At 39.2% G+C, this 17,293-nt stretch overlaps 1 protein-coding gene and 1 long non-coding RNA gene across 3 annotated transcripts in view; one reads left to right on the forward strand and one right to left on the reverse strand.

Moving 5' to 3' along the window:
• chsy3 (chondroitin sulfate synthase 3) overlaps positions 1-6,964 on the forward strand; it is a 276,769-nt gene extending 269,805 nt beyond the window's left edge. The window contains exon 2 of the mRNA XM_069928080.1: positions 4,682-6,964. Coding sequence (XP_069784181.1) covers positions 4,682-6,253 — 1,572 coding nt within the window. The 3' untranslated portion in view covers positions 6,254-6,964. The remainder of the gene's footprint in view (positions 1-4,681) is intronic.
• Positions 1-17,293, reverse strand: part of LOC138758744 (uncharacterized) — a 66,156-nt gene that overhangs the window by 19,599 nt on the left and 29,264 nt on the right. The gene's annotated exons all lie outside the window — the stretch shown is intronic.

The raw sequence follows: 17,293 nt of genomic DNA on the forward strand, positions 1-17,293 counted from the left end.
GGAATGCTGCTAATTGTAGTAGAATCTTATTTTGAGCTTTAAAGTGTTTGTGAGCTTTAATTTCTGTTCCCATAAACTGTAACAGAACAATCTTTAGTGGTAAGTATTCAGGCTTGAAAGAAATTAAACAATTGAGGTAAACAACATCCACATTGCGTAATGCCCAATTTCACAGAACGATTTGTGGACGTTAAGTGGTGTATACCTGTGCAATGGTCATTGTCTTGGCCCATTTGTGATGCAGCAGAATTCCTAAAATATTGTAGCTTCTTATGACTCCATAAACAGGCCTAGATTATGTTCACCAAGATACAAAGGAAAATGTTTCTGCTCACAACATGAATTTAAATCTAGTAACTGAGCAGTAGGAAAGCCAATTGTGTGTTTCCGTCTCTTTTCTCATTTTATTTATTTTTTCTCCTGGACAGGGCAGGTGAAATGCTTGATAGAAATAAGCCACAGTGGTAACAGTTGTGTTGCACCAGATGATCATTGCCCCTATTTGCCCCATAGTGTGTATTTGTAACTATTTTTGACTGCTTTCACCAAGTCCCTCATCAGGTTATGGTACCACAGACAATGACATCCACACATTTCACAGTTTAAACAATTGTCCTGGTATTATACAAATCTGGGATATACTTAACTATCACCTTACACTATGAATTGAAAAGCACTTAGAATAATTATTAGTATATTTTGCACCTGTGTTTTGGGCACAAAAGATTGTGCCAAACTCAGCAAATTACAGTGGAGGATGACAAAAAAATCTGCAGGATCCAGTGGAGTACACAAAAGTGTTGGAGAAACTCAGCAGGTCATGCTGCATCCACAGGAAGTAAAAGGCAGTTGACGTTTAGGGTTTGAGCCATTCTTCTGGGCACCACAGTTTGCATAGTGGTTAACACAACACTGTTACAGAGCCCAATGATTGGGATCGGGGTTTGAATCCTGCGGTGTCTGTAAGGAGTTGGTAAGTTTTCCCTATGTTTGTGTGGGTTTCCACTGGGGGCTCCAGTTTCCTTCACCGTTCAAAACATACTGGGGGTTGTAGGTCAGTTGGGTGTAATTTAACGGCCCAGGCTTGTGGGCAGAAATGACCCGTTACCATTCTATATATCTAAATTTTAAAATGTAAAATTATATTTATAATTTAAAATTCCAAAAATCAGGCAGACGGCCAAATAAAGTGGGGGGGGGGGGGTGGAGTTGGAGGGCACCAGCAGGAGCCTAGGCTAACAGGTAAAAGGTCATAAGTGGATACAGGTGAGAAGGTAGAATAAAAAGCTGGAAAGCAGAGGGAATTACTGTGAAACATGCACAAAAAAAAGTGAATGGACCTCTCAAATTCTGGTTCCATATTAATTTGGGATGATTCTTCAGCAGTGGGCAAAGAATTATTCGGTTTTGCCACAAAACATTCTCATGAGATCAGGACCAGAAAAAGTGCTCTGTACAGTAGTCTCCGTATGGATGTCCACTCCATGTATGTTGTCCACTCTGATTGGATTTAACCTAGGCCCAGAGTGAGTATGGAAGGTAGCCTATATAGCTTCCCAATTCATCCAGTTAGTCTATGGACACATATCTAATGCCAACAACTGGCAAGGTCCATCATTAGACAATCAAAGTAACACTTACCTATGCAAATTCAGGCTTTGCAGATTTCATCACATCTAATTGGTAATTTTAAGGTGTATATGAGCAGGATATTTCTGATCATTTCCTGATGGAAATGCCAGTAAACAATTTGCAACTTTTCTTTTTTTTCAATTTGTGTATCTGACTTCAGTGAAAGATTGAGCTTCAACTGGCACAAACTTGCCCTCATCTTTGGATTGTTCTGTGCACAACCTTTTGTGTGTGGGCCAATAACTGATCCTCCGATGAAGTTAGGAAAGTCTTAGTTTTCTCTTTGTGCAGTAGCCTCTTTGCTACCCATTAGGACCCCAAAACCCAGCAGCAATAGAAATTCACCAAACTCCTGAATTTTTGTCTATATGCTTCTGGAACAAACTCACAAGCATTCAATACTGCTTGTTTAACAATATCATAATTTGCCACTTGCTCTGTAGTCAAACAAGAGGATCCAATTTGTGCTTTTCCCTTCAAAACACTTTGGAGCAAGTGGACATTTTTCTTTTGGCCATCTTGAGCTCAGATGAACCTTTTAACAAAGCTGAACCCTCATCAAAATGAAGAACTAGATTTACCTCTCTACTAGCCAAAAACCTCTCCCCAGGAGTTACAGCCTCAATTCTCTTCCATCCCTCCATCTCAATGTTTAACTACTCTAATTGAAACCATCTGTCTCTTTCAGTTTTTCCAAGTCATTTTTTTGTCTTTCATCATCCTCTCTTTGTCTTTCATCATCCTCTAACTCATATTTCCTCAGTTTTTCAGCCTCTTTATTTTTTTCAGCTTGGTCTGCCTCATATTGTTGTCTCTGTAACTCAAAGTTCCATTTCTCTCTTTCTTCCTCCACCCTCAATTTCTCCAACTCCAATTGCAAGTCAACAGATCTATCCTTAGAAAAATTATCTGTCTTTCTCAACAAATTTTCCCTCACCTATATAATATTTCACTATAATCCTCTGTGTTTGTATTTTCTTCATCCAATGCGTACTTCAGTCAGTTTTAATGCCTTAGGAATAACCATCAGTTCCTCTTTTTTCTTGCTCCGCAGGGGATGGTTGTGACCAAAATGTGCTAACATCCATTGCTGCTGTTTTTCCACACACACAAGCTTTAAATCAGCTTGGAAAAAAGCAATTAACTAATAAATCACAAAAACTCAAAAGTTTAAGATCCCAAAACTCCAATTTTCAATCCAGAAAGATGAGCCCCCAAATGTAGAGCCCAGAGGACTCCAAAACTCAGCAGCAATAGAAATTCACCAAGACAAATGGTTACTGAAACAAAAGTTGCTTTTAATTATCTTTAAACAGGATCAAACATTAACTTGTTACTTTAAACTTAACTTAACCCCATCTAATTCTAAGCACATGTGTATGTAATGTGTATACAAGTTCAAAAAAGTTCTTTGATTCACAGTCCAATCTCACTTCTCACTCCTTCAAGTTCACTGGTTGCAGGCAATTCTTAAACTGTGCACAGAATTTTAACATTTATGAATTTCATCAGGCTTTGGTCCTTGAAAGGTAATGGTTACCACTCAGGAAGATTCTTGTTGCTTTTCAGAGAGAGATTTGTGCTCGTTGGAGACCCACAACTGATTCCTTTAAGTCAGCCACTTCAGTATCTTGCCAAAGAAACTTGCCCCATCAGGATTTTCCACATGATAACCTCTTTCTTTCTGGTCACCACAGACTACCTTCTGTTACCCTTATTTCAAGTGAAACATTATGCAGCCAGTCCTTTCTACTTGTATGGACCACTAGGGCTTTGTAAAACCTGACCTCAAAATGGTGTTTTTCCACAACCTTTCCAACATGTTACATTCCAGGCCCAGCTGCTGCTGAACTGTAGAACTAAATTTTCTCTCTCTCTCTCTCTCTCTCTCTCTCAGAGAAAACCACATGACACTCTTAGAACAGCAAACTGCATGCAGACTGCGGCTCCAGACCTAATCTTTTGAGTTTGTTCATCTGTTGTTTTCCAAAACCAATAATCCATTACCCCACAACATGGCCAATTAACACCTACTTGTGAAGTCCTTATAGGCACTCTTCAAAGTTTGTGCAAAGGCACTCGGAGTCTGGACTGTCTGGCTTGAGCAGAGCTCCAGCATTTTAAATGAGATCTGTTTTGAAGGGTTTGTATGTGACTTACACTAAAAAACCTACCACAGTTTATCTTCTTTTAAAACATATCTATATACAATATAAAATATAACATAATCTGTCACATACCAGTTTCAGGCAGGCTGGCTAACCATGTCCTCTCTACTAATCAGTCACTCAGATGTCACAACAGACTCCTGCACTTGTTTACTAGATATTTATCAGGCTTCTTATAGTTCATGTTTTTTTTTGGTTTAATTAATGATAATTAAATTAAGCCAGGATAATTAACAGCATCCTGGCTCAACAGTTCCCACTGATTTACTCTGTATAGAGTGTGAAGTATTGTTTATCTATTTCAGACACTTCTAATTAAACATTTTCTCTTTAAAGGTAATCAAATAAATATCACTAAGTGAGCTTTACATTGTCTTGTCAATCGGTTATAAAAAAAGTAAATATAATTAAATTTAGATAGCAAATGATTGAATAGATTTGAAAACGAAAATGTTAGCGACAACATTAGAAGAGAATCAACCAGGAAATCCTATTCATTCGTGGTGAGGGTTATATGCTCAGACTTTGAAAACAAAATATTGTGAAATAAGACATTATGAAAATACATCATTTAGCAGGCTTTCTCTTCAGGAAATGATAGAGTGATATCAGCTGTGAGGTATATTAAACAAAGGAAGCCCTCAGAATCTGAGTTTGCAATGAAGGCTTTTGGCAGTGGACCTGCAGTAGAATTTGTCCATAGCTGACCAACCAATAGTTTACTTCAGGCTATATTTTTGACAGTCTAGAAAATAATTTTATGGATTTTGCTTGTTTATTTTCTATTGAAAGACTTCTTACAGCATATATTCTTAAAAGTAGATGCAGATCTGCATTTTGCAGTATTCTCCACTAATTTTTTTTCTCCTTTTTACCTACAGATGCAGCAGCTATTTTATGAGAATTACGAGCATAATAAAAAAGGATACATTCAAGATTTGCACAATAGCAAGATTCATAATGCTATAACACTCCACCCCAACAAAAGGCCCTCTTATCAATATAGACTGCATAACTATTTGCTAACCCGTAAAGTTTCGGAATTACGGCACCGGACCATTCAGTTACACCGAGAAAGCATTTCTATGAGCAAGCTCAGCAATACCGAAATCCGCAAAGAGGATCAACAGCTTGGAATGATGCCATCTTTTATGCGTTTCCAGCCTCGGGACAGGAATGAAGTCCTTGAATGGGAATTTCTGACTGGGAAACACCTTTATAGTATGGTGGAAACGCAAATCCCTCGGCAAGGCATCAACAGCATGCTGCGTGCAGCGCTGGATGACATCATAATGCAAGTTATGGAAATGATCAACTGGAACTCCAAGACCAGAGGACGTGTAATTGAATTTAAAGAAATTCAGTATGGCTATCGCAGAGTTAATCCCATGCATGGCGCAGAGTATATCATGGATCTGTTGCTACTTTACAAGAAACACAAAGGAAGAAAGGTGACTGTTCCTGTGAGACGCCATGCTTACATTCAACAATCATTCAGTAAACCATTCATGAAGGAGGCTGAAGAACTTAATGCTAGAGAACTTGCAGAAAGCATTAACAGTGATGCTCAGACATTCTCCTTCCTCTCAAACTCACTAAAAATCTTTTCACCATTTCAATTCACAGAGAGCACCAAAGAGCTAAAGCAACATAATGATCAGAAAGTTCACATCCTAGTCCCCCTCATTGGAAGGTACGACATATTTGTTAGATTCATGGAGAACTTTGAGAAAACTTGCCTTATTCCAAAGCAGAATGTGAAATTATCCATATTGTTGTTCAATTCTGATTCAGTCCCAGATGAAGGGAATCACATGGAATTAATGAGAGACCTTAACCTGAAGTATCCTAAAGCAGATATGACCATTCTCCCAATGAGGGGGGAATTCTCCAGGGGCTTGGCCTTAGAAATGGGCTCCTCTTCATTTCATAATGACAGTTTGTTGCTCTTTTGCGACATCGACTTAATTTTTACTCCAGACTTTGTGCAAAGATGTAGGGACAATACAATTCAGGGAGAACAAGTTTATTTTCCTGTAATCTTCAGTCAGTATGACCCAAAAATAGTTTATGGTGGTAAGCCTGTAAATGATAACAACTTTGTTTTCACAAAGAAGACCGGTTTCTGGAGGAATTATGGCTTTGGAATTGTTTGCATATACAAGAGCGACTTATTGCAAGTTGGCGGATTTGATACCTCCATTCAAGGTTGGGGGCTAGAGGATGTTGACCTTTACTCTAAGGTAATTTCTTCTGGCTTGAATGTCTTTAGAAGCCAAGAAATTGGGATTGTCCACGTTTACCACCCTGTTCACTGTGATCCTAACATAGATCCCAAGCAATACAAGATGTGTCTAGGGTCCAAAGCAAGTACATTTGGATCAACAATGCAGCTGGCTGAACTCTGGCTTGAAAAACATCTAAATGGTGGATACAACAGAACTATATCCTGACCTTCAAGCTCCTTATCTCACTCTTCAAAGGGTTTTACCTCAGATTTTTACATTGTTATTGCTTTTGGTTCTCCAGTCACCTCTTCCAAAGAAGATTTTCAAAGCATTAAGGTGAATATCATTCATGACTATTTGATGTCCAATGGAACGCTTTGAAAAACAGTTATTTTGGTCTATGCCTAGAACTGGGGAGATTCAAAACACTTGAGTACTGTCAGTCGTATTCCTCCTATAGGCATTGTGAAAGTGCTTCATGTGTCAGAATCTGAACTCCAAAGTCAAACTGATACTTTGGAAATAATGCCCCAAAAGTGCTTTAAGCTTCAAGTGGGAAAGAACTATGATAGACTTTTTAATTTATGTTCAGACTTTAAAATTGTTGACATTCACCATCTGCAGTATTTTTTAAAAAAGAATTATGTGAACAAATGTATGATTGTATGTTTGCTTTTAAAAACTTTTATGTGGGAAAATATTCTCACAAGATTATAGGTACTGGTGACCAAGCTCTAAGTGTCAGAAAAAGTATGTATTCTGTATAATGTGTACAGCGACTTTCGATGACTCCTAGTTTCTTCAATGGAAACATGCTGCAAGTAGGCATGTATCCTCATTCCCTTAGCTTTGTGTCTTTAAATGTCCCTACAGTTTGCCGCTTAGAAATCATCTGAAAAACAATCCTATTTATAATAAAGTATCTGCATAACATTATTTCAGTTTCTAAACATGGGTGAATTGCTTCTGTCCTAAAAATTACCGACTTGAACAAATCATTGCATTAATGAGGCACGTGATTATTTTATTCATAAATTTTGCATTGTTCAAATCATCCCTGGAAATCGCCACATCTACTGTTAGACAAGTATTGAAAACATGCTTAAAGTTATTGGTTGCTACACACGTGAAATCCACCTATTCTTAACCACATTACACCGTGTGGTTACTAAGATGCCATGGGTCTTTGTGCCATCTTTCAGCATGCTGCCATTAGGGATAGAACATTACCATTCCTCAGGCAATTGAAATGGCCGGAGTAGCGATGCAAGAAGATGGGTTCATGAAATCTTGGTGTGTCAGTGGTGTTAAACTAGCAAAATTGCAAGTTTATTAAAATGGACAGTGCTGGAAATACAGTCTCTGTGAAATGGGAAATAGAGTTAGCATTCAAACAGGAAATGTGGGGAACTTGGGATTTAGGTTAAGGGGATGGGGGAAATAGGAATGTTTGTATGAGGTGCAGACTTATGCTGTCCAGGTGATGTAATGCTTTTGGTCCTTTACTAAATGAGAGCTTGACAAAGCTTGGGCCAGTTCGGACACAGACATGAGGTGGCAACATAGTTGGTAGCAAAAGACAGATCAGAATGAGAGTGGGTTGAGGAAGTAATATGTGATTAGAATCTCAAAGTCAATCACTTGAATTGAGGCACTCTGGGAAGTCATGACTAATTGATTTGGTTTCTCTAAGTAAAGACCACCACCAAATGCAGTGCCCTAAATTTAAAAATGTATATGATTCAAAACTTTGCCTAGATCAACTGTTGGATCCTTGGATAGTGAGGAGGAAATAAGATGAAGGAGTATGTGTTCCTATGTGAATGAAATGAGAAGGAAAATAGTTCTTGGGGTAGGATGGGAACACTCCCCTCAGAATTCCATAAGGAGAGAAGATGGTTCTGGTGGTGAAATGTCATTAAGAAGTGGCAGGAACTGTAGAGGATGGCCTATTGAATGTGGAGGCAGGCAAGATGAACCAAGAACTGCTTTGGCTTCCAACGGAGAGAAACTCACGAGAGGAGGAGATGGCTTTTAAACCCAGCTTGCAGTTTTTCTCTCAGCCCTCAGCTCTAATAATACTTAAATATTTACACTATTTATTATCTTTTATATTACATGCCCCCAACTCCAAAGTTGTCAATAACTTGGAAGTTGATTCCAACAGAATCAGGTGTCGCTGCCACCAGATGGTTGGCTGGAGTGAAGAGGGGTCAGGTGATAGTTGTGTTTGGAAGAGGTAGAAGATTATGATCTCGATACAATGCTAAGACACTCTGAAATCTTGTTTTTGCGTGAAGATTTCGGAACAGAGTGAAAACTGCCACCCAAGAAGTTCATTCATTTCCTTCTCCTCAGTCATAGATTCAGAAACAGATTATTTGGCTCATGCCAAACAACAAATGCCTATCCATAATAATTCCATTTACCAGCTCTTGGTAAATGGGTTGTTACTCAAATTGGTTTGCCGCAGGGATCTCTGATGGGTCCACGGTTGTTTGCCATCTACATTGACGACTTGAATGACACCAAAATTGGTGGCAGAGCAGACAGTGAAGAAAGCTATCTAAGGTTACAACAGTATATAGATCAAGTGAAAACTGGAATGGCAGATGAAATTTATATCTGACAAGTGTGAGATTAAACTTGGACAGGATTTACCCAATGAATGGCAGGGCCTGGGAGAGTGTTGTCGAATAAAAAGACAAGAGTGCAGGTACGTCATTCTATGAAAATGGCAATGAAAGGGTAGACAGGATATTGAAGGTGGTATTTGGCTATTTGCATTTAATTGGTCAGGCCAATGAGTGCAGGAACAGGGGCTGCTATATTACACTGCACAAGATGATGTTTGGGAGACCATATTAGAGAATTGCACACAGCTTTGGTTACCCAGCTTATGGAAAGCATAAAGTATCAAGCTGAAGAGGGAGCAGAAAAGATTCACAGAATGTAATCAGATCAGGCACGCTTGAATTACAAGGGGAGGTTGTGACTTCCTGAGCACGGAAGGCTAAGGGGAAAGGTCTATAAAATCATGCAGATAAATAGTATTAGCTGTCTTCCCCAGGGTAGGGGATTCTAAAACAAGAGGGCTTAGACTTAAGGTGAATAGAAATACCTTGAGGAATGGCGCAGACTGGAAATGTCAGGAATTCATTTTTACTTCCTTTGGATACTGCGAGACTGGCAGAGTTCCTCCAACATTTCTCTGTATTCTTATAGATTTAAAAGGAACCTAAAGGGTACCTTGTTCAAACAGAATATAATGAGTATATGTTGGCAGAGGAAGTGACAATTGTAATGCTCAAAAGACGTTTAGTCAGGTGTGTGGATAGGAAAGGTTTAAACAGTGGTACTCAGTCTTTTTTCTTTCCACTCACATACCACTTTAAGTAATCCCTATGCCATTGGTGCTCTGTAATTAGTAAGGAATTGCTTAGGGTGGTACTTGAGTGGGAAGGAAAGGTTGAGAATTACTGCTCTAGACCCAATTGTTAATGAAATATTTTGCTTGAAAAAAATTGTCATTGGCTCATTTCCTTTGGAGTTATGAAACTGTGCACATAACGAGTCAATTAGGTATGATTAAAACATTGGTTTTCAAACTTTTTCTTTCCACTCCCATACCACCTTAAGCAATCCCTTCCTAATCACAGAGCACCTATAGCATGGGGAATATTTAATGTGGCATGTGAGTGGAAAAGAAAAAGTTGAGAACCACTGGTTTAAAGGGATATGGGCCCAAAGGGATTAGATTAGCAAGAATGGACAAGTTAGGCCAAAGAGTCTGTTTTCATGCTATAGAACTCTATGACTATCAGCTAGTTACAAGAATTTAAAGTCACCCTGAAATATTGAGAAATTGCTGAGAGAGGATGCTGAGTTGTTTTCACAAACAAAAATGGTCTAGAAATTACAATGTTACCTCAAGATAAATGGAAACTGTTCTATCCTCACATAACTGCCAATCTTTGGATACCCAGTTATTGTAATGTTGATGAACAAGATTGAGTTGCTGGTTGCAGTTTTCCACTACCATTTATTCATTCTTTCCTTTCAGTCTGCTCCACTACACATTTTCTCTGTTATCTCCGTGCAAAATTGTGATTTGGAGCAGAAAGGCTTTGAATCGAGTTTAGCATTAGAAGCTGTTCTTCAGTGCTTGATATTTGATCATCAGGCACAGCAGAAGATTTATACCAAGAAACTAATGTGCATTTGTAGTTATGTTACAAATTTTAGTGTCGACATTAAAAATGTGTAAGCCAAATGCAGAGTCCAAAGATTGCACTGAGCTGTTACGATTGAAAGGAGCATGGTTATAAACAAACCAAAGTAGTGCAGGAGTGGAAGATAAGCAGTGAGCTCTGCATAGAGATCGTTCAAGTTTTATCACTGTTTCGGTTAGAGTGCAGCCAATATCAGCCAATAGACCTGAAGCAATGGAAGAAAGGACAGCCAAGAATGCAGCAGGAAAGCTCAGTAGAGAGCACATTCATGGTACATGCCCCCAAAATTCAAAAAAATGTTGAACATGATGTGCATGTCACCTTCTTAGAAAACTGTTGCGATTTAAGAATTTAAATTATTTTGATTATTCATGTGCCAGAAACCCTCCACAGAAGCTGACACACTGAGCACCTGAAACATGTTTTATTATTTCAGATTTCCAACATCTGCATCATTACAGATATTTCATCTTTAAAGATGTGCACAACAAGAGCATAAAATTAAACCTGCAATGCAGAAGTCTAATTGTCACTCAATGCCTCAGACTGCATTGGAAGCAACGCACAAAGGAATAATAGTGCACCATTAAACCTCTTTCCTTACTACTTGCCTAATTATTTTTTTTTACATGGAGTACAAACAGCATACATAATGAAGACCCAATCTGTTGTTGCTTGCAAGTCAACAGGTCAGCTCACTTGCGGGACACAAATCATGTCTTTGTAAATCTATCCTCTGTTCTGGTAACAAAGTGCTACAGCTTGAAAAGATATTCAATTATACAGTAATTAAGTCACTTAGTCCCATGTGCTCACTCTTCAGTGAAGAAACAATTGAGATAAATTGAGTATATCTACATCATCACAAAACTAATCATTTTTTTTAAAAAAGCAGAAACATGGATAATGGAAATGAAATGACTCTGTACCAAAATCAAACTATAGAAAATAAATGGAGCACATTTAGCCTCAAAGCATCAAAGAAAAATAGAAATGAAGCAAGAAAGGAAAGATTTATGATCAGGAGTTAAGGAGATGGATTAAATAAAAGTGGAAGAGGAGATGAAGAGCCCATCAAACTCGGCATAATGCACAGCATGGATTTCCCCTCCCACTATCACTTATTTGGAAGAGTAGTCCCTAAACTCACAAGTATCAAACCATTACCAGCCTGCAATGTTCATTGAGGAATTTTATCAGCTTAGGTGAAGGAAAAACCAAGTAATGAAGTGCCATGCCTCTAGACACTCCACTGATGAGGCTGCAACTATCTCAGGCAAGACAACTTCAAATACAATTTCCATTGAAGATTAAGGGAAAGGACGTCTGGTCTGAAAAATAAATTAATATACCTGAAATTAAGCTAAAAGTGAATCAATCTGAGAGAAAGCCAAACAACTGTTACAAAGCTTATACCCAAAATCTCTGCCAATAGTGGAGTTCATACTTGCTCCTCAAGCCATCTCCAGATGCCAAGATAGAAAGGGTATCAGGATATGGTTCCAGTGAAATTATGAAAAGTATTTCACAACCTACGTTACATGAAAACAGGTTGGAAAGTTACTCACAGGCTATAAGATTTATTTAACATCCGATTGCACAAGTAGCATTCTCTGATCCTTGGCGCTAAACATGCAAACACATAACCAGACATAAGACATGTATAGATATGCATTACATATGCAGGACAAATATACATATATAAAAATAAATAAATATTTTTAAATAAATAGCAGAATCTTTGATGGTTAGTATGAACATTTGGTTGTTTAGCATTCTCATTGTGTATGGGTAGAATTGGTTTCTCAGCCTGCAGATGATGGATCTGAGACTCCTGTATCTCTTTCCTGACAGGAGAGGGAGGGAGTCTCCCATAATCCTCTTTTCCATTCATAGTCCTGCAGATTGACCTCCGATCCAATTCACTTCAGCAACCGTACCACACTGAGATGCAGCTCGATAGAGCTCCTATAGAAGGTTGGCATTAAGGTGGCCGGTAGCCTTGCCTGCTTCAGCCGTCTCAGGAAGTGCAGAAGCTGTTGCAACTTGCTGACAAGTGAGGAGATATGTGATTAGGATAGATTGCTTGTTATGTAAACTCCAAGGAACTTGATGTTCTCTACTCTCTCCCCTACCAAATTATTAAATGTGTAGTGGAGGGTGGTCATTCCTGGTCCTCCTGAGTCCACGATTTGTTGTCCACTATACAATTTTCACTCAAACAACAAAGCAGGGCTGGAAGCCTTAACATTGTGTTGATGGTTTTTTAATTTAGAGATACTGCATGGTAACTTTCGAACCCACGAACCAGTGACACCCAATACACTCAGATGATTAATTCACCTATTAACCCTATGTGTTTTTGGAAAGTGAGAGGAAACTGGAACCCTGCAGGAAGTCCACATAGACATGGGGAGAATGTATAATCTCCTCACAGACAGTGGTGGATTCGGACCCAGGTCAATGGTGCTGTAATAATCTTGCACTAAGCAGAACAGCAACCATACTGGGTTCCATCAATGATCAAGCTGCCAGTCTCAAATAACGTTGAGTTATGAACATTAAATGTCCATATGTCAATTGAAACCTTTAAGAACCAAATTTGGGTGCACATGTAACAAGGATTCAGGAGACATGACACTGGCTTAACTCTAAAATTGCAGTCACTTCTATATATTGACAAGCCTATGGCCTAACCTGTGTTCGGCTTGAAGTTGTTTATAATAATCTCCATTTTTTCATGAAGCAAACCTTTTGATTAAAAAAATTGATGTCCAGTGTTGTAGATATATTGTCATTATGCTACTTGGGTAGTAATCCTGAAAGTTCAGAATAACCTTGTGACAATTCAAGAAATTTAGTTTAGCTAATTACATTAGAACAATGGGACACATAGTCTCTTACCTTATCCCACCTCCGATTCAACAGAACCTTGGATGATATGCCCAGATATTCACAAGACCTTAAAACTTAGAAGCAGAATTAGGCCATTGAGCCCATCAAGACTGTTCTACCATTCAAATCATGGCTGATTTTTTTTTTCGTTCATGCCCATTCTCCTCTCCATCATCTTTGACACCCTTACCAATCAAGAACCTATCAGCCTCTGGTTTAAATAAACCTAAGGACTTGGCCTCCAAGAGCAATATGTGGCAACAAATTCCACAGATTCATCACCCTCTGACTGAAGAAATTTCTCTTTATCTCTGTCTAAAGAGACATTCTTTCATTCTGAGGCTGTGCGCACTGGTCTTAGATTCTCGCACTACTAGAAGCATCTTCTCAACATCCTCTCTATCCAGCCATTTCAATATTTAGTATGATTTGATGAAACCCCCTCATCCCTTTAAAGTCCAGTAAGTACAGGCCCAGAGCCAACAAACATCCCTCATATGTTAACCCTCTCATCCGTGTTGTCATCTTGTAAACCTCCTCTAAAATGTCTCCAACGCTAGCTCATCCTTCCTTAGATATGGGGCCAAAAATCTGTTCATAATGCTCCAAAGGTGGTCTGACCCCTTGTAAAGCCTCAGTATTACATGTTTGCCTTTATGTTCTAGTGCTCTTAAAATAAATGCTAACATTGTGTTTGTCTTCTTTACTACTGACTCAAACGGCAAAGTTAACATTCAGGGAACCCTGTACTAGGACTCCCAAGTCCCTTTGGATTTCTGCTTTCTAAATTCTCTCCCCATTTATTCCTTCCTTTTCTACACTTGATACTAAGACAAAGACTACTATGAAACCATCAATTTGGTGTACAAAAAGACAATCCATCAATGATCTTTATGGAAGGAAACCTGCCATCTTTGTCTGTTTGGCTTGCATACAATCAATACAGGTACTCCCCACCTTACGACCATAATTTGGACTGAAGGATCAGCCGTATCTCAGAATGGATGCATGTTGGAATTGTGCACATTTATTTGAAAAAGAAAAACTATAAAATTTACATTGTTTATGATGCATTTGACAAACTATAACAGGGATACAGGGCATGTAAAAGCCAAAATGTGTGTACTTACCTTGTTAGTTGGTGTCCCTTGGTCCGTAGGCTGGTCGCGGCCCTCACGTGCTTAACTCTCTCGCGTGCACCAACTGAACTCCAATACGTGAACCCACTGCACATATACCAATCGATGGCTCATACACAGGAATCAAGATAGCTGACTAACAAGGTAAGTATGCACATTTTGGCTCTTCCATGTCCTGTATCCCTGTTATAGTTTGTCAAATACAACATAAACTGTGTAAATTCTATATTTTTTCTTTTTTTTAAAAAACAATTTTTGGTGCAGATGGACACAAGTTGTATGGGTTGTAAATTGGGGAGTATCTGGATATTTATTCATTTTTGGTTTATGGGGATCACTAGAAATATCAGTATTTATTATTCATCCTTACTCAAAAGCTCTCCAATAATAGGGATGGACGCCATTGAAATGGGGCTCACATTCATCCCTCAGGTCATATCCAGATGCTGAGACAGAGGAGAAGATGGGAGAGAAGACTTTTCTGAACTATGTTCTTTTAGAGAAGCTGCTTCCATAGTGTGGTTCAAAGAGGCTTGAAACAGACCCAGCACTGCTGAACAACTCATAGTATCTTTTTTCAAATGAGGATGGTGCGAGTCTTGGAGGGGACCTTTCAGCTGTTTCTGCCTACTGCCCTTGATTTTCTTGGAAATAGAGTTCATCGGTGGAGAAGATAATGTACAAGAGTAGAAAGCAGATTTTTAGGGGGTTGGGTAAGGGTGCTTGGTTCCAAAGGAAAGGAGAGTGTTAATGAATGCAGTCAACTTAGGAAACCATAGCTTTTTTAAAAAATTATTGATGATAAATATTTCTCAGGCTTTTAAAACCAAATAGGAAAAATGCAGAAAGAATGGTTGGATCCATTAGGTACTTGCCTTCAACATTGCTGTGGGCCAGCCAAGACCAGGACGTTCCTCCAGACTCACCCCATAAGCTCCCTCCTGCCCATAATCATGATCAGAACTCTGAGACCTGTGTTCCAGCTACCTGCACCAATCTTGTGCTCCTCAACTCTCTCACCTCAGGCTAATCACCAACAGCATCGTATTTCCCCACTCAGGATTCTCCACAAATCACCCCCTTTCCCACCATATTACTGCCCCCAAAATCCAATGACCATTCCCTCCTTCCACCCATCACCACCATTATCCCCACATCACTGCTCCATCAACTACTGTCAGCTCACATCCCAACAATCATTAGCCCCCATGATCAGAATGCTCCAGTGTAATCTCACTCTAGCTCCCACCATCTCCCCCAAAACTTGCTTAGACTTGCCATGACCATTTCTCATATAACCATTTACGGAGTGGAAACAGGCCATGTTGGCCTTTCGAGTCCGCACCAGTTCACTGATTTTGTGCGCCCTCTTCAGGCATTGGTCCCGGTAGATCTTCATTCAATATCGATGGACGAATTCAATGCAGGTGGAATCAGAGTTCATAAACAATATGAAACTCCCATATTGGGCTCATCAGTAACCTCAGAACCCACAAAACCAGAATTTCTTGAGTGATTGTCCAATAAGAAGACGATTATGGATAAAAAGATTGTGAATATCCTTCAGAGATTAAAGCTTTTGCTTTTAATATTTCACAACTTAAAAAGATTCTTTCTCCTCTTGTCTTCATCTCTTTTGCCTGAAAACTTCATATATTCCACTTAAAATCAGGTGTGTAGGAGTGTGTGTGAGCCCATGTGTGTGACTTATTATGAGTCTTGGATGGAACATCACTGGTTGTTCACATTCAATGAATGGAAATGCTAATGAGAATGATTCATCCAAAAATTTATGACAGAGTTGCTCTTAGCCAATATAAATATTTCCATTCTACTGATTGAAATGGGCCATCATCTTCAACCAATTTTCCATAATTGCTTGCTCAACTACAGAATATCATTGTTTGAAATTCACCATAATATAGAAATTACAATGGAGAAAACAGACAGGCATAACTTCTGCAGAGTAATGACCAGCTGTACAAGGTGAAGTTTTATTTTAATCATTCATCAGTAGACTGCTAAGTTAAGATATCAGATGAGGCAAGAGAATGCTCCTCCTGCTAGATGTGGAAGTTCAGAGAAATTGTGGAAAGTGCAGTTCCTGTTGGACTGCATCAAGGATTTGGAGTTGGATGAACTCAGGACTATCCAGGAGATGGAAAGGATCATGCATAGAAGTTATAGTGATTTAGATACACCCAAGGACAGGCTGCAGGTAATTGTAAAGGAAGTAGGCAGGGAGTGCAGTTCTCCTGTGGCCATTCCCCGTATGAACAGGTATGCTGCTTTGGAGACTATTCAGGGGGTGACCTATTAAAGAGTAGCAGTCGGATCAGTGGCACCACAACTGGTTCAGCAGGAAAGGATGAAGTCAGAGTAATAAGAGAATCCATAGGGGCATAGACAGGCATCTCTATAGCCACACAAGAGATTCAAGGATAGTGCATTGCCTCCCTGCTGCCAAGATAAAAGATGTCTCTGAACTGAGTCATGGTCCATTTGAGTACCAATGACACAAACAAGAAGGCAGATGTGTTCCTCCAGAATGATTTTATGGAAGGAGGTAGCAAGTTAAAATTTCAGGCTTCCAGGTTTGTAGTCTCAGTATCACTTCTGATGCCAGATGCTAGTGAGGCAAGAAAAAGAAAATAGTACAGTTCAATCCATAGTTAAGGAAATGGTGCAGGAAGGAGGACTACAGATCTATGGATCATTGGGCACTCATCCAGGGAAAGCTGAACGTATACAAGAGAGACAGGTTATACCTGAACAGGAGGGAAACTGATAGCCTTTTAGGGAGGTCCACACATGCTAGAAGGGTTTAAACTTGATAGAGGGGAGGGGTGGGGGTTGGAAGCAGAGGAGTAAGGTAGCAAGTGGAGGAGTTGGGATGGTAGATGTAAGAAAGCAAGTCTTAAAGGAAGGGACAGGTAATTGAACACATGAACAGATAGGCTAGTATGTTTGTTTTAATACAAGGAGTATTATGGGTAAGA

The sequence above is a fragment of the Narcine bancroftii genome, chromosome 1 (genome assembly GCF_036971445.1).
Source record: "Narcine bancroftii isolate sNarBan1 chromosome 1, sNarBan1.hap1, whole genome shotgun sequence".
In the NCBI taxonomy this organism is placed as follows: Eukaryota; Metazoa; Chordata; class Chondrichthyes; order Torpediniformes; family Narcinidae; genus Narcine; species Narcine bancroftii.